Source organism: Pundamilia nyererei, unplaced genomic scaffold (genome assembly GCF_000239375.1).
Source record: "Pundamilia nyererei isolate P.nyererei 1_Seehausen unplaced genomic scaffold, PunNye1.0 scaffold00236, whole genome shotgun sequence".
NCBI classification, from domain to species: Eukaryota; Metazoa; Chordata; class Actinopteri; order Cichliformes; family Cichlidae; genus Pundamilia; species Pundamilia nyererei.
Window position 1 is genome coordinate 113,160 of NW_005187637.1, and position 16,767 is coordinate 129,926.

Here is a 16,767-nt window from a genome sequence, read left to right on the forward strand (position 1 = left end):
ATATATACACACATATATACACACATATATACACACACACACACACAATTCCAAAAGCTATTACTTATGATGTAACATACAAAAATACGGACAAGTTGTTTACACGCTTTCATATACTTACAAGAGTTGCCTGATATTGATCCAGTCCACACACATTGTGGGCACTTTGGTGCTACAATGCTCATGGAATTTGTAGCCACATGTTTGGCAACGGAAACCATTCAGAAGGAACTTCTGGCAAATATCGCAGAACGCTAGTTTCAGATATGTTTTGCGAACCTGAAACAGACAGGGATAAATATTCATTTGTTTCTTTAACAGTGACACTCTCTTGAGAGCTGAGGATACTTTTGAGTGCTTTTGGGTACTCACAAAATTATGCGTTGTCAAGGGGACGTGATCTAAAACCTCCACCTGCAGCTCTTCCCCAATTAGTGAAGTGGAATCGGTATTCCAATCCATCCGTGATTTTCTACTGAGGGAGGGAAAAAAAAAAAGGGAATGAGATATCTAAAAAAGCAGCTACACTTAGCTCTGCTTCTCATTACCCGTGCTTTGAAAATCGACAGCAGTCCTGAGCTCACCTCCCCTGTCCTGAATTCAGCCTGAAGACAGCGCAGCACTGAGGCTGCAGGCCCCGCACCCTCAGTGCTTTAATCAGGCAGTGGTAAAGAGTCATACCTGGTCGCACGTTTACCTGAGATGACAAAAAATACCAAAAGAGAAATCAGTTATTTTTTTGTGATGTTCCATATTGCCATGAGTAGTTTTATACCAGTACAATACTTTTGAACTGTTGCTATTTGCAGTTATGATGGTGAAATTTTCTGAAGCACCAGTACGTCACCGTTAATAGAAATCAACTCACCACAGTGCGTTGCTGGTTCGGGAGGTAGACACGGATAGTGCTGCTAGCCTTTGAGTCGGGCATCTTGCTGTCATCTGAGGAGCGACGCTGGCAGGGATAGCCCTGGACTATGGTCGGAGAAAGGCAGGGGCCCTCAAACGGAGAGTCCTTCATTCCAAAACCGTTGCTCAGGCTCTTCCACACTCCCTGAGGGTGCGCCATTAGTAAAGCCAAGTGCTTACAATAGTCTGAAATGTAAAAAAATAAACAAGATGAATAAATAAAAGATTAAGAAGACAGTAGAAAAGCCTGCAAATTAAAGAACATGAAAGACATCAGCTGCACCTGACCATTTATCTTTCTGACAGAACTGAGTATTAACCTGCTTGTACTGAAAATCAAACATTCAGCCATGCAGTTTAAGGTTGTTTTTTTGTTTAGTTTTTTTTTTTTTTAATAGAGACAAGCACAGTTGACTTGTATGCATGCCATCTACAACTGAATGAAATGGTGACACAGAATGCAAAGGTACCACAACAAAGACATAACTGGTTAATGCAATGACAACTTTTTTGCTGCAATCACTAAATATAACCTCAAAGAGTGCAGACTTCTTAGATTATAGCAAGATTGGGCCCAATGCTGATATGAAGGGTATCTAAGCAGGATGCCTTAAAGTGTGACAGGAAACGTAAAAGGAATCTTTCGGTTAGCATCAAATTAGTGGTTATTTGAGTTACAGAAAACCACATTTTGGTTTAAATGTATCATTTAGTAGTCTTGCCATTTAGTCTTGTAAAAGAAATGTAGACTAACTATACTATATTAAAACCAACAAAATCTCTAACAGGGGTCAGTCACAGTTACTCACAGACAAGGTTCACAATTATTTCAACACAGGATGAATTGAAACAAATTAAAAAAGGGTAGTTTTCATGTCAACTGGGACTCCTTACAACTCAAGGTGTATGTACCCACCACAAACAAATAGGTTACTGCCCCCCCACTCCCCTTGTGCTGCTTTCAATATAAACTATAGCGCTTTACACAGGTCATCACATTTAGTAGGTATACCCTAATTTTCTGTGGTGTCACTTAAACAAAGCCCTGTTAGCACTGGTTAGCTGTCATAGCAGGTACACAGGTTTGTTTGTTTGTTTTTCAGAAGTACAGAAAAGCAGGAACTTGCAGAACTGTGGCTGGGCCACCTTCCCCACCATGCTGCTGGAACTGTGTCCAAAACAAGTGCTGTCACCCATCCAGGAAAGAGCCTCAAGAGAAAGCATGTTTGCCAAATCTAGAATAATTAAGATTTTACTCCCATCAGCTTTGATCTGTTCTTCATAGCAAGTCAGTCTAAGCAACACAAGCCCACATCAGTGGTGCATCCACATAAGATCCTGTGACAAGTATCCAAAGTCGCAATTGTAGGTGAGAGCAATCTCAGCAGGTTAGCATTATTTGTAGGTGTTAGGTTGAGGGGATCACTTTACTTTTGAGTTTTGAACTTTGTCCAAATAAATAAAAACGTGCTGCTGAAAAAGACAAGAAGGTACGGCTATAACCGAAGTGCGTGAGTGCTTTGTTCTGCTACAGCAACTATTAGAAGTTACGTGTTTTATAAGGCCTGGTTGATCCAGTTATAACTATGGAATTGCCTGAAGGCCGTCAAACGCGGACTATATCGTCAAACTTCACTGCACGGCTCCGTTCGCCCTCCATTCAATTTTCTCTTGCTCAAACGATTCATTTCTTTGGTAATGCGAGTCGTGGTGAAGCGGTTTTAACTAAAGAGTTAGCACTTCAAACATGAGTCAAAGAGTAGCAATGCTAGGGGCCAGTAGCCTGTATATGCTCACCAAGAGAAGTTAAAAAAGTTGTGCTCCGCCATAACTTCAGGAAAAAGTGGCCTCGGTGACATCATCATATTTGCAACGCATTCAAAGAAAAGAGGAATAATTCCAAGTCGGTAAAGATCCAGACACTGTATCAAATAACCCTGTATCCGGTAAATGTTGCATTAATGTAAGAGGGTAAGGTCATAGGCGGGTCTCCTTTTCGAACCACCCAAAATAAGAGAAGAAAACTTTTTTTCTTCCTCTTCTTTTTTTTTAAATCTCCAATTCGTGGTAAAAGCGAAAAAAAAATCCGTCTGTCCGTCGGACCCTCAAAGTGACACGACGAGGGATATTCTTCAAATCCAGCGAAGCACTTTCAAATTAAAACCTCCCCCCACAAAAAGTAGGTCCGCAGTGCTTCGCTTTGCAGCTCAATGTTTACGTTGTTCGGGAGAAGAAGGTGAAGCAGTTTAAGTTGGTGTCGTGCGTCCGGCTGACGCCACTGATTGAAACAGGACCTTGCAGTCATATCAAGAGTTGCAAGCATCATTCACACTGCGCAACTATAGCACAAACTAAGCCCTCCCACTTTACTGGTATTGTGGTTTTTTGTGCTCATAAAAGAGTGAGTATGATTACATCTGAATTTACTGGGTTCGCAATAACATTACATATAAGATACTTTGTAGCCATATTGTGCAGCTTACGCCACCCTCATACTATCGTGCTGAGAGCTCATACTTGCAAAAACATGTTTTTTTCTTTTCCTCAAATGGTACTGCGCATGAAAATTTAACATGCATTGAAATTATTATTAATATTATTTTAAAGTAGTCGCAAAAGTATCTTTTGAAAAGCAAGCGAAAAGGCCCACTACCGGTTTGGTGTGAAGGAGTAATCCTCTCCAAGGGCACCATCATCTGGAGACTTTAGAGCAGTGCAATTTTGTAGACCTGGACATAATTTTATAGCCTTTTCACCTCTTAATGCTAAAATTCTTATACTTGTGTGGCAAAAAGGACAATGAAGTCTTGTGGTATGCCATGCAGGCTGCAGCTATTAAAAAATGTAATCAATACAAAAAACAAATCTCACTTATAATGTGCAGCACAGAAATGCGTCATTGTTTTATTTCTATTAGATTTTTATATGCTTTTCAAACATCCCAGCTGTTTTTTTTAATCATCGAACACCGCCACTTCATCCTACCCAAACTAATACATTATCACACTCACCATGTGTTCACCATCTCTGTTGCTTCCAGGTCTGGGTCCCCTGAGGTGTCCTAATCACAGATGGTTCATAAGGTCTTTTGAGCAAGCTGTAGTTGACACCATCTGAAAATAAAATACCACGTTCCAGTCAGTGGTTGATTAAGCATCCTCGTGTTGTTTTCATATAGCACTAGCAGATTATTTTAGTCAAACAACAAAATCAAAAACCTACCATCCATAATCCAGTTCAACAGGAAACTCTACTTTCAGTTCTCATATGTAACTTTCCAACTAGGTCTTCTTTTCTGAAAATGACAGATATTCACCAAACAAGTAACAGAAACACCGAATACTGTTTCTGTGAAGATGAGGGCAGGGCTTTGTCATTGTGGATCATTTTAAGGTACCCCACTCCACATACAATAGGAGCACAGTTTATCAGTCAGTGAGATATATTAAAATTCTCTTAATATGTGCAGAAATATGCTTTACAGGTGGTTATATTTTGCCAGATCGCCAGTAAACATTTTGAGCTGCAAAATTAAGACTAGAAAGGAGAGAATTTGCCACCCTGAAGGAAAACAACCAAAGCCACCTTAAGACTGAAATGAATGCATTTCCCACTTATTGATTTGGCACAGCACTCAGACCAGTTAGCTGAGATGCTTGCAGCTCCCACAGATTGTCTCTCTATCAGTTATCCTGTATTCAAAATGTGATGCTCACAGTAGGAGTTTTTAAAGAGCTGGGGTTGTGCAAATGAGAAATCACCAGCTTGAAACACATACCCTTGTACTCTTTATCATAATCAGTGTTACAGGTTTATTGACAATAACATTCATATCCCAGATCCTTACAAGTTTTCAGAAATACATGTTAATGTTCATTTCTTAACTTTGGGCACTCACAAACACGGCAGTTTGCCTATAAACAGTAAATTCAGATATGCTTAATAAGAGGAAAAACATTAATGTAATGTAACATTTTTAACATATTTATTATTCACCTGGCTATTCTCTTAATTGACCTAATAACGCAAAATAATTTCAGATAAATCCAGTGTTGCTTGATTGCTCTGTCAGAGATTATGACAACGATACTCCAGTCTTTGCCAATTTATGCCAAACACATTTAAACATTTTCAACTGACTGGATTAACAAGATAAATGTCTAAATTGCTTATTGTATTAATTTTGTAAACAAAGCTGCTTCTGAAATCTTTCTCAGCTAATTTAAGTTGTGTTAAATCAAACTGCTCAAGTCTCTATGATAGGGGCATACATGTACAGCCAACATTTTTATTAAATATTGTGAGATCAAAGGCTGTACTTGTTATGATTTTTTACTTAGATGTGGCCTATGGGGACATGCAGACCAACCAGTTTTTAACTTGCTCAGTCCTATAGGCAAATTAACCTCAGTAAAATGAAGAAAGATGATAAATAAAAACTGTCACGTAGAAACCTTTTCAGTTTCCAGATTAAATGTGAAGAACTGTGAGTATTTTGTATGGGCAAGCCTACTGTATCCATGCTGTGACTCTCACATGTGGTTAATTTTTGAAGAACGTATTATTAATAGTTAATAAAAGCGCTGTGTTGTCCTCTTGTGTGAGGAGTGTAGTGCAGGTAAAGCGAAGACTATAACATTCTCTAGCGTTTGTTTTAATAAGATGCTTTTAAATGTTGAACATGAAGAGGGGGGAAAAATAAGGTCAGTCGATTAAGGGAAAAGGGACCGTTCTAAAGCCACGATTGGCTGATTCGCAGAGGCGGTGTCCAGAGTCTCTCATGTCTGATTGGCCGCTCGCAGAGTAGTCGACCAATGACTGTGCGAGCTTTTAATGGATACGTTGAATGACAATTCAGGAACTCCTGCTCGCACCGCATGTAGCGCAAAGAAGGAGGCGTAAACACTGACATAGCTAGGTAGCCATCAAGGTAAGCGATAAAACGACATTAAAATACTTTCATCAATTTACGTTGTATATCTTTTAACGTTGAAACTAAGGCATGTTAAGATTGATGTTAACCGTTACTTGAGCGTTTAAACGAATTTTCTTTATTTTTTAAATACGCACTGGTTTAGTTTAGACTCATTAACGGAGCGTCGGGATCTTGGTCAGGCCCGCTAATGCTAGCTCGTCACAACGACTTTGGTGTTTGGTCCCTGCGCGGGAAATTTTATACTTATGGTAAATTTACTCAAATGCCCGCGAAAACAATGTATTGTGAAAATGTATAGCTGTAACGGTGGGTGAGACACTTTTCTATATGGGGAAAGAGGACTGATCGTCGACTGAACCGTGCTTCTTGATCGTGGTCGTGTGGTGGTGTGCTAGCATGTACTAGCCAGCAGCATTGGTGTCTCGCGAGTACGCAGAAAAATCAACGTGACTAGGCCCGTGTTAGCGTAGCTTCAACCTTTGGTATTTGATTTCTGTTTTGGAAACGCAAAATATTTCTGAAACATGTAGTCAGATATGTACATTTAACAGACATACAGTTATTTTTTAAACGACTCGGGATATCGTGCTATTGTTTGTACCTCGAGTTTGCTGGTATCTTTGAAGGCGTTAAATCAACAAATCAACGATGCGACATGCTGGCCTCTGAAGCTAGCTTTCTAAGTAAGCATGCTTTCGTGGTTATTTACGTAGCAGTCAGCAGTGGGTGGCATTAAAATGATTGTTTTAACGAGGATTACTTCATCACGGCTTTCTCCATCAAATCGAGGCGCTTTGGGTGTCCCCATGTGGCCCGTAGATAAACGTTATACGAAATTTTAGAAGGCGTTTAGTGACGAAAGTTGAAGTGGGACGGACACTTGGATGGACAGTAAAGCAAAAAGGAAACACGTTTCACTGTATGCAAAGTCAATAAAATCTGAGTCATTTTGTGTCCCCAGGTCTTCTTTTGGGTGGGTAATACGCGAGAATTGATTACTAATTAACTCACATTCTTCCTGATTTGAATATCTTCAGCACTATCAGCAAACAGAAGTTTGACCTAGGGCAATTACAGCATGATCTCGCTGAGGAAGCCTTGTAAGTTAGCTTAGTAGTTCAGTGTAGTCTGGTGGTCAGTTATGATAGACTAGAGCTTGGAAGAAGAAAAAAACAAAAACTATTGTTTGATTTTAGATTAGACCCCACCCCGTAGTCATTATACTAGAATGACTCCTGTAGTAACTGTGTTTCAGTTGTGTGGTAAAGTTGTTTGACACTGGCATAAGCAATTTCAAACATGAGACAATAAGAGTTAGCCTACTTTGTCCACCCTTGAAAATCATTATTATTTTTGTTATATTCATGTACTTTTTGATGTTAGGTATTTATGGCAGAATTTTTTTTGTTTAGCCTTAAGTGGTTTCATCAATTAAATTGCAAGATTTTTTTGATAATATAAATGTGAAATAGTGGTCTGCACATAGAGATGGACTTAGATTAATGTGCAGATTTCACATTTAAACTTCATTCTAAACTTAAACTGTCATCTATAGAATGTAACACAAACTGGTATCCAAATTTAGCACCAGTAAAAGGCATTTCTTTCATCTACAATGTCCATACATGTACCTCTCAGAGGTTAGACTTAAGTTGGACTTTATGGTCACATCAAAACTGGAAGTTTGGAGAGTGCCAAAGATGATAGCCACATTCTCCAAGGGGGGGAAAGGGGGTCTTTGTTGAAATTGACACAAAAGCTAAAGCGAACAACTGAAAAACAACTGAAAGTCAGTGTTCATAAGGATCATTGAGTACATGAAACGATGTGTTAACTAATTTCTGTTTTGTTTTTTCTTGAAGGTAATGGAGATGAGCAGCAACAGTGAGTGCTTTGGATGTGGCCGCTCTGGACATTGGGTCAAGCACTGCCCTAATGCCAGTGGTTCGCGTGGCCGTGGCAGGGGACGAGGACGAGGCAAGGGTACTATACTATTCTTGCCACACCCAATATAAACTGGATTTAGTTATAGAAGGCATGGGTGAAAATGAAAGGAAAAGGTTGATTCTTGTAGTTTTCTGCTTTGCTTATCCATCTGTGTCATTACAGAGCTGTTCTGTTATCGGTGTGGAGACCAAGGACACATGGCCAGGGACTGTGACCAAACTGAGGATGGTGTGAATTCCAATTGTTTTTCTTCAGTTTTACTTGGTACCAATCTTTCCCAGAAATGTTTTTTTTTTTAATCGTTTTTTCCCCCCTGATCAGCGTGCTACAACTGCCACAGGAGTGGTCACATTTCCCGGGACTGCAAGGAGCCCAAAAAGGAGAGAGAGCAGCTCTGCTACACTTGCGGGAAAGCTGGTCACATGGCCCGTGACTGCGATCACGCCAATGAGCAGAAGTGCTACTCCTGCGGTGGGTTTGGCCACATCCAGAAGCTGTGCGATAAGGTGAAATGTTACAGGTAAATATGGTTCTGTTTGGAGAAGCAAGCCTGGTGCTACAGTTTGACCAAATTTCTACTATTTTGAAGCCCTCCAATTCTAATCTTTAGGTATACTTCTGTGCCACATTCTTTCTTTTTCAGGTGTGGTGAGATTGGTCACGTTGCTGTACACTGCAGTAAAGCAAGCGAGACTAACTGCTACAACTGCGGAAAGGCAGGCCACCTGGCAAAAGAGTGCACCATTGAAGCCACCGCATAATCAGTGCCCTCTGTTGCCCCTCCTTTTTTCAGATTGATGGTTGGTTGTATTATTTTCTCTGAATCCTCTTCACTGGCCAAAGGTTGGCTAACAGAGGCTAGTCCCAGGCCAGTGAGCCTCTCGACATGTAATACAAAGAAAGGGGTGAAAAAAATATCTTTCTGCATTCAATACAAAAAATGTTTTAGTTTGGTAGCGGTGTTATGTATAATGCTTTGTTAAAGAACCCCCCCTTTCCAAGCCACTGGTGACCAGAGATGATGAATAAACGGGACTAAACATATGGGAATCTATAGGACCTCTGAGCTTGTGGAAGTGTATCTCAGTAAAATGAGATAGAAGAAGGGAGTAAATGGAAACCAAACTTCCATGTATGGTCATTTTGGTTTGTTTTAGTGGGATATGAGTTGGCCAAGAGAGTATGACATGGAAACAGTTCATAACATGATGCATTTCAGCCCTACAGCAGCTAAGTGGGCGATAACAAACTACATGTTATATTACTAAGATATAAAAATTTTGGAGTTGTTAAAAGGAACATGCTCTTTTATAGAAATCTGTTTACAATTTAAGTAACACGGTAGTCCAAGGCAGACTTTTCCTTTTAAAATGGCTTTGGAATTTTTTTTTTTTTACCTTGGCAAAACTTAACATCAACAGTTGTCAGAACGGCAGAATTAGGAGTTATTTGGGAATGAAAAATGTTTTCACAGAAAATCAAAAATGTTATTTTTGTACAATATCACTTAGACTACTGTATAAATACCATTTGCTTGTACTCAGTTTTTAAGTCGGAAGGAAAGTGCAACTGAAGTCCTAGAAAATAGAAATGTAATTTTAAACTATCAATAAAGCTGGAGGAGCACGGGGAGGATCTTCTTGTCTGATTTCTTTTGCAATACACGCAGCATGTTCCACAGCTCGTTTTGCCACACTTTATCTTTACAGATGCTTCTGTTCTCAACTCGTCTGAACATCTTGCGCAAGATGTGGGACGCTGATAACTTTTGAGCTGCTGCTTGTGTCCTAGAAGTTCACATAAAGGATTATCTGCTAGATAACCTACAGATTATCGTGGGATTAAACAACATGCAAAGCTGGATCTTGTATTTTATATTAATCTAGACATTTTGTTAGTCTGCATCTGCAGTATTATATCCAGAAAATTACGTGTTTAACATGAGCAGGCATATTTCTTCCACTAAGAAATGGTTAAACACTCCCTCACTGGATGGATCGCTTTTGCCTATCAGGCTTCCTGCAGCACATTCCTGGCAATTTTTGGACTCGACGTACTCCTGCATGTGACATCAGCAACTAAACCGAGCTGTTTGTGTCATTGCTAAACAAGATTCACCCGCATCCATTTTGATCTCTCTGCTGTACATATACTTGATCCGGAATGACAAGGAGTGGTGATCAATGAGTTCTCCTATTTTGTCTTTACTCTGCGGCCTCTGTGATCCATGCGTGTCTTGTGCGTACAAGAAATGGAAAGCTCCACCTCGGTGTCTAAAATGGCAGCGGGGGTTGCGGTGCAGATGCAGCTCCTTCCGGCAGAGATGCAGCAAAAGACCCTCCTACTCCTCATATGTCGTCATCGGGTCTCAACCAGTCAAATTATAGGCGAGAAAATATATGAGAGAAAACAAGCCCAACCAACCAGCCAGCCAGCGCGGCCGGTGCGAGCCGGCTCACGCTTCTTAAGGGGTTTAGATTTACACATTATTGTCTATTTTGTTTTTTCTTCATTAACCCGGTGGGTAAGTAAAGGAGATGAGGGGACTCCTGCCGTTTTACCGGGGTTTGTACACCCTGAGTAACCGCCAAGCCAGTCGTAAAGCTGGGATTGTCGGTTCTCGGTGCGGGCTTTGCGGAACTCAGTCTAATAGCAAGGTACGGTTCGAGCTGTTGCTGTTGCTGTTGCTTCGGGCTCTGGCAAACAACATGTCGTTGACACTGATAACAAGGCGGTACTTTGTTTGTTGCTCTCTCGCATTGTTTTTTTGTTACAATGTATCGTATCGACGTGGCGTGCGGGGTTGCTCGCAACTTTCTCAGCTGTGGATGCGCTCAGGGATGAAACAACAGAGGCGCTGACATCAGGGGCAGCAGCAGATGTAGCTCGCTGTATTTTTGCCCCCCCTCCCACCATGAGAAAAGCAACCACTGATACACTGTGTTCTTTCTTTGTTTTAATTAGTCCCAGCTCCAGGGGGGGAAATAATTTTGAGATTTGGGATACTGTAAGATTGATTGTAATATGCTAACAGGCCTGTGTACTGCTGTGTCACCATAGCAGTTCTCACTATAGATTCCTGTCTCCCATGTTGACGTCAAATAGAAACCAGTTGTTATCATTCTTACACGATGATAATGATGATTGCCTACAAAGAATTTAAGTTATGTAAAATAATAAATGATCAGTGTCATTGGAAATGTCATACTGTGCAGAGTAATAGATTATCCTTTTTAAGACATCATTCAAACCCATTGGTTATTCAGTGAACCGTTATTCTACTTAATTTGCCTGCTATTAATCACTCATGTTGTTTCCCCGCTTAAAAAAAGTTCTTATTTGTTTGGCTGATCAGTGTGTGTCTGTCCTTCCCTTCTGCAGCCACAGCCAAGATTTGGGCTGTTATTCGACATTGATGGCGTGCTTGTCAGAGGGAGGATGCCAATCCCTGCGGCAACAAAAGCATTTGAGAAGTTGGTCGACTCTCAGGGACAGTTTGTGGTGCCAGTCGTTTTTGTCACAAATGCAGGGAATTGCCTCAGACAAACAAAAGCGGACCAGCTCTCTCACATACTGGGAGTGCCTGTGAGTTTTAAATTCCTGTGCAAGTTTTAATGGTGTTAAGGGTGTATCCCCTGCTCTTTGGTGTGTGCATGCAGTGCATTCAAAACTTTTTCAGTTTCCCCTTATTTAAGAAATAATAATTTGCTAGGAAAATAAGAAATTGTATTGAAAGATGCACAATGTACAAACTCTGTACAAACACACATGTTTGTACAGAGTTTGTACAATTCTAACAAGCTTTAAAGTCAATATTTGCTATCGCCACCTTTGTTTGTTTGTTGTTGTTTTTTTTCAACATAGGCTGAAGACTGAAAATTGTCCATTTGCTAACCTGTAGATATAAAACACTAGTTCATCTCTTGAGTTCGGCCCTTTTCTTTAATGCTTGAATGAATGACAACAACAATTATTATTTTGGAAATGTTCAGGTAAAAGGACTGGACTGAAAATGAGTAAAAACGAAGTCAGTGTTCAAGAAAATCTGACTCTTTGGAAGCAAAATGTAAAGAAATGGGTGGTGGCTTGAGACTTGTGCACAGTACTGAAACTGAAGTTGTTACGTTTTATCTCTGATTATTTTTGGATAATTTGGTCTCACCTGACTCCTTTGCTATTAACCTCACTACAACTGTGCTATTTTCAGATCACACAAGACCAAGTTATCATGTCCCATAGTCCCCTGAGGATGTTTAAGAAGTTCCATGACAAGTGTGTCTTGGTGTCAGGACAAGGACCTGTCCTGGAAATTGCTAAAAAGTATCCTAGAAATCTGCTTTGTTTAAATTTACAATATAATTTATATATTTACATTTAAACTTGAGTATTACTTCTTCATTTCTCCTTAACATTCTGTCTTTAGTGTGGGCTTTAAGAATGTAATCAGTATTGATATGCTTAGAGAATCGTACCCATTGCTGGACATGGTGGATCACAACAGGAGACCAAAATTGCCGGTGAGATTTTACAATCTGGTGCACAAACATGATGTTGGAGATATGTATAATATAATGTCATAACTTTAATTTCCCTTCTTTAAATGTAGTCCAATCCTGTTGTCAGCCTTCCGAAAATTGAAGGTAAAAACAGTTGGCTCTTCTCAAATTAAACGTTTATCTTTCGTCATTGACATGGTACACTTACTAACATCTGCTTTGATAGTTTTGAAATTCTTGCAATTTTGATGAACGCTGTTCTAATCTTTGAATTCCACAAACAGCTGTGGTTTTGTTCGGCGAGCCGATCCGATGGGAAACCAACCTGCAGCTGATAGTTGACGTTCTGTTGACCAATGGTAACCTCGGTAGTAGTCACCAAACCCAAAACACTCCTCAACTTCACCTGCTGGCCTGCAACATGGACCTCATGTGGATGGCTGAGGCACATTCTCCTCGGTAAACGTTACAAAAATCTGTCTTTTTATATAAAATGTTTTTAATGTTTTTGTCTTTCAAGTAATCAAATCAGTGTACTGACATATCTGTCTTTCACCGTCTCATTTTGTTCCAGGTTTGGCCATGGAACATTTCTTGTGTGCCTAGAGAACATCTACAAGAAGATAACCGGCAAAGATCTGAAGTATGAGGCTCTTATGGGAAAACCCAGTGAGCTGACTTACCATTTTGCAGAGTACCTCATCAGAAGCCAGGCCATGCAGAGGCAGTGGGAACTTCCCGTTACTTCCCTATATGCTATAGGGTGAGACACCAGCTTTTAACTCTGTTTTGCCTTTATACTTAACATAAGACCAGAACTCACTTATCATGATGTCTGATAGACAGATAGGCTATCAAAAGAAGATTTTACTGAAACGTTGCTCAATAATTTGATGAGAAAACTGTTCGCTTTTAAATGCTTACGTGTGTTAGTTAGCATGTCATTCTGTCGTGCTTTAATTTGGGGACTTGCATGTTTCACTTCAGCTTTTTTTTTAGCTGATTGTTTGTTCTAATTCATGTGACTTGCACTCAGCACCAGGAAAAAACCACACACATTTCAACATGTACTGATATATAGGTCAACTTCATGCATGCTGCCTGGGGCACAGAGTAATACCCTTTTCTTCTGCATTTTTAGGGATAACCTCATGACTGACATCTATGGAGCCAATCTGTACAACCGCTACCTGGAGGAGAGAGTTGCGAGAAAAAACCCCAAAGCTGTTGCTAAGATGGTGTCTGCCACTGGGTCCACCACGGCAGTGCCCAGGGAGGAAGAGATTGACAGCCTGTGGGAAAGCGAGCTCGCTCTGCCCTCTGCTACTTCCTGTAAGTCTGTCCTAGTCTGTACAGGGGTGTATAACCCCAACGCAGAGGTGCCGTCTGATGCAAATCACTGCATCAAGGAGACTGTGTTCCACGGGCACCGGGACTTCATATTTGACCCTGGTCTCGTGGAGCCAGGCCATATCGTGCAGGATGTGGCAGAAGCTGTTGATCTCATCTTTGAGCAAGAAAAGTTTGTGCCTCAGTAGTATTTTGAGCCAACAGGCTTCGTGTGGTCATGGAGATCCAAGCAGGGGGAAAGGGAGGGAAAGCGAGCATTAAACTGGTAGTACCACTTCATGTTCAGACCTCTAGAAGCCTAACACTGTGGACTTTGTTTAAAAACCTGACAGGGCATTGACATAATATAGGTCATCTAAAATTTTAACAATAAAGGAGATTTCAGAGGGGAAAAAAGATTAAATAACTGTTGTTTTTTCTGATAGTCATTACCTGTTTCTTTTTTTTTTCCAATAAGGAAATGTGTAAGAACTGCCTTATTTGACCTTATTAAGTATCTTTGTTAGATAAAACTACTGTTCTAGATTGTTACAAACCCTGAAGCCATCCTATATTTATTTACAAGCTAATGACAGTGTTTTTAAGAAGCATATTAACATTTAATCTTTATTCTTACGGTGACCTTTTGTTATTGCATTTTTAGCTATTTGTTTACCCATTTGTCATGGTAAATCTATGCATGAATATAAGAGTAATTCTTGTATCTTTAAAAACAACTGTTCGATGTGCAATTTTTTCCCCTCTAATAGCACTGTCTTGACAGTTTCAGTTTCGACAGCCTTGACCAGTTTTTGCACAGATCAGCCTTTCATCTTTGTGTTACCATATCACCCTTTCATAACATGGTTGTTATAATTTAGAAGGTCATTCTTAGTATAACTGACAGACCACTTGTAAGACAAATTTATACGTGTATACTGTATGTAAATACTGCTCAGAAAACTAGGAGAACAGTTTTTAACTTTGCTTTTTGGTGTAATTTTGAATCTAGCACACGAGGGGGTTGATTTCGGTTTTCAATGAGTCATTTAATTTTACTCTCAAGATGTTACGCAGTGTCTGTTAGTAGATGTGTGTATGTTTCAACTTGAATATTTAAAGAGCCGATATGTGTTTTTCTAGCGTTCGCTTAATTTTTTGAGCAGACCGATAAATGTGTTAGGGTCAGAGTAAGGTTAGGGTAACTGTAATGAACAACTTTCGCACAACAAGTCAGAAAATGTTCTGGTGCATTTAAAAATGTCAAATGTTTAAAGGGTTCTCTGATTAAAAGAAAACAAAGAAACAAAATGTGTCTCCCCAAGGAATTCTTGTTTGCTGAATCATGAAAGATTTTGCCCTTGTTTTGTTGGAGAAGCTAAAAGCTGAAATGCATTGGTTTGGACTTGGACCTACATGCGGTGGTCAAAGGAGCAAAGGGTTCAAATGATTTGTAAATTGCACAACTGGGTGATAATGACTAAAGAAGCTGAAATACTGAAAGGTATAGTATATTCCACTAAAACATGACTGCAAAGAAAGTTCAGATGACTTAAAAAAAAACAACCAAAACTGACTTTTGATGCATCATCTACAAACTAACCAAAATGTTCAGAGTTTAATCCTTCAGGACTTAAAGGACAATTAAGGGTCTGTTATAGTTTAAGGTGCGAAAACATGAATAAAGGAGTGAAAAGTCAAGGACAAGACACTTAGCAGCAGAGGATTTTTATTTTTTAAAGGAAAAATGATTTAGGCAAGCAAGCCAATGGCTACTATTATGTGCATTTTATTTCAAAAAGCCAGGATATTTTAGGGTTCCCTTTAATCTTTAAGAGTAACTCTAGTGGACTAAGATCACTCAGGTAGCCTTTATCTTTATATTGTGCTTCTTGTGCAACGCATCCAAAACTTGTGGCAGTAACTCCATGTTGAGAAGCGGCCTTTCTAGATCCTCCGTATGACCGAGAGACTCTGAGTCGACACTGACCTCTGATAGTCCAGTGTGCAGTCTCTTCCTGTGTTTGGGCTTCAGTGAACGTAAGGAGTCGGCCTCGAATCCTGAGTGTCTCTCATCTATATCCAGAGTGAAATTGGAATTTCTGGCCAGACTCAAGCTCCACAGAAGCAGAACAATGAGGCAGCATAGCGCTACTCCTATTATGATGTTGTATATCCCATTAGTGCAGTTTGCAACAGCGCAGTGAGAAAAGTAGTCGTCACTAAGTTCGGTGATGGCTTTGTTAGACACAGAGCTTGGACTGAAGCAAACGGGCTCCTTCAAAACAATAGCCCTGTTCTTCAGCAACCAGTTCCTCAGGTAGTGAATTTGACAATCGCAGTGGAAAGGGTTCTTGGACAGGGAAACCTTGTTCAGCCCAGTATATCTGTCAAACAGGCCTGGAGACACAGAGGTGAGCCGGTTGTTCTGCAAATGGAGCTCTGTGGTGTCGGAGGGCAGATTAGGCACCTCCACGAGGTTTAAAGCGCTGCAGTTAACTACCAGTCCAGCAGGCCCGAGGGTTGAACAGTGGCAAGGCTTAATGATACTGTGTGTTACCAGGACGTGGAAGAACACGAAGCTCAAACTGAAGATCATCCTATAGGATCAGAAAAAGATTGAAGTACAATAAAACTGCTTAATGTGAAAATGTCTCATGTAAAATGGTTTAGAAGATGCTATAGAGACCGAAATCTTAATGTGTATGAGTGAAATAATGTGTAAGGTGAATTCAATTGTTCATGGATAGCCTGAAGTTTTAGAAAAAAATATTAAGAAGGAATAACCTCCCATTAAATATAGATATATACAATTTACAAACCTTCCAGAGTGCCAGTCATCTTTAAATGTCATCATACTGCCACCGTCCTAGTCCAGTGCAAAATCTGAGCCCGAGAATATTTCAGAAATGCTCCCCATGTCAAGGTATCCCTGTTTTGTAACTGATGTGCTGCTAAGCTCACAATAATCACGCGCGTAATACAGAACGGCATCAGTTTGAGGATTCCACCAATGACAAACGGTTATAGCGCCTACGACATGAAGGAAATCCATCTGCTTAAAAGAGATAAGAGTTTATCTACTAAAATAGTGGCGGGGCCATCTGAAACTCTCCCACAGAGTGTTTATTACTAGCGTCCACGGCGATG

The 16,767-nt window shown here is 40.1% G+C and overlaps 4 protein-coding genes across 9 annotated transcripts in view; 2 read left to right on the forward strand and 2 right to left on the reverse strand.

Moving 5' to 3' along the window:
- raf1a (Raf-1 proto-oncogene, serine/threonine kinase a) overlaps nt 1–7,701 on the reverse strand; it is a 16,052-nt gene extending 8,351 nt beyond the window's left edge. For 2 of the 5 annotated variants that reach the window (XM_013914899.1, XM_005749041.1), the window contains exons 1-5: nt 2,707–3,223; nt 869–1,095; nt 585–697; nt 373–472; nt 122–279 (exon numbers count right to left, since the gene is read on the reverse strand). In XM_013914899.1, coding sequence (XP_013770353.1) covers nt 122–279; nt 373–472; nt 585–697; nt 869–1,069 — 572 coding nt within the window. In that variant the 5' untranslated portion in view covers nt 1,070–1,095; nt 2,707–3,223. Of the gene's footprint in view, nt 1–121; nt 280–372; nt 476–584; nt 698–868; nt 1,096–2,706; nt 3,224–3,920; nt 4,023–4,131; nt 4,205–6,446 lie in introns of those variants that run through there. The other 3 variants (XM_005749042.1, XM_005749039.1, XM_005749040.1) reach the window with 2 other exon arrangements.
- cnbpa (CCHC-type zinc finger, nucleic acid binding protein a) lies at nt 5,738–9,424 on the forward strand. Of its 2 annotated transcripts, none has more exons than XM_005749038.1 (5): nt 5,738–5,839; nt 7,708–7,822; nt 7,955–8,020; nt 8,114–8,312; nt 8,436–9,424. In XM_005749038.1, exons 2-5 carry the CDS (start codon nt 7,711–7,713, stop codon nt 8,551–8,553), a joined length of 495 nt encoding a protein of 164 aa, XP_005749095.1. In that variant the 5' UTR covers nt 5,738–5,839; nt 7,708–7,710; the 3' UTR covers nt 8,554–9,424. The 2 variants fall into 2 exon arrangements, with proteins under 2 accessions (XP_005749095.1, XP_005749094.1); XM_005749037.1 differs by having other exon boundaries at nt 5,740–5,839; nt 7,708–7,828.
- Nucleotides 9,425–10,167: 743 nt separating this feature from the next.
- Nucleotides 10,168–14,048, forward strand: LOC102199705 (cat eye syndrome critical region protein 5-like). Its single transcript, XM_013914895.1, has 8 exons — nt 10,168–10,449; nt 11,174–11,377; nt 12,000–12,112; nt 12,216–12,309; nt 12,399–12,432; nt 12,573–12,747; nt 12,863–13,051; nt 13,430–14,048. The coding sequence occupies exons 1-8, from the start codon at nt 10,330–10,332 to the stop codon at nt 13,824–13,826; spliced, it is 1,326 nt and encodes a 441-aa protein (XP_013770349.1). The 5' UTR covers nt 10,168–10,329; the 3' UTR covers nt 13,827–14,048.
- Nucleotides 14,049–15,338: 1,290 nt separating this feature from the next.
- On the reverse strand, nt 15,339–16,597 carry gp9 (glycoprotein IX platelet). Its single transcript, XM_005749043.1, has 2 exons — nt 16,440–16,597; nt 15,339–16,217 (listed from the first exon to the last, which is right to left on the reverse strand). Exons 1-2 carry the CDS (start codon nt 16,472–16,474, stop codon nt 15,479–15,481), a joined length of 774 nt encoding a protein of 257 aa, XP_005749100.1. The 5' UTR covers nt 16,475–16,597; the 3' UTR covers nt 15,339–15,478.
- Nucleotides 16,598–16,767: the final 170 nt, after the last annotated feature.

Excerpts from the sequence above, each read along its gene's own strand:
- cnbpa (XM_005749037.1), top strand. The coding sequence starts at position 7,711 with ATGGAGATGAGCAGCAACAGTGAGTGCTTTGGATGTGGCCGCTCTGGA. Across the intron at positions 8,021-8,113 it reads CTGTGACCAAACTGAGGATG|CGTGCTACAACTGCCACAGG; the intron begins GTGTGAATTCCA and ends CCCCCTGATCAG. Across the intron at positions 8,313-8,435 it reads GATAAGGTGAAATGTTACAG|GTGTGGTGAGATTGGTCACG; the intron begins GTAAATATGGTT and ends TTTCTTTTTCAG.
- LOC102199705 (XM_013914895.1), top strand. The coding sequence starts at position 10,330 with ATGAGGGGACTCCTGCCGTTTTACCGGGGTTTGTACACCCTGAGTAAC. Across the intron at positions 12,113-12,215 it reads GTCCTGGAAATTGCTAAAAA|TGTGGGCTTTAAGAATGTAA; the intron begins GTATCCTAGAAA and ends TTCTGTCTTTAG. Across the intron at positions 12,310-12,398 it reads ACAGGAGACCAAAATTGCCG|TCCAATCCTGTTGTCAGCCT; the intron begins GTGAGATTTTAC and ends CTTTAAATGTAG.
- gp9 (XM_005749043.1), bottom strand. The coding sequence starts at position 16,474 with ATGATGACATTTAAAGATGACTGGCACTCTGGAAG. Across the intron at positions 16,218-16,439 it reads GATGACTGGCACTCTGGAAG|GATGATCTTCAGTTTGAGCT; the intron begins GTTTGTAAATTG and ends CTGATCCTATAG.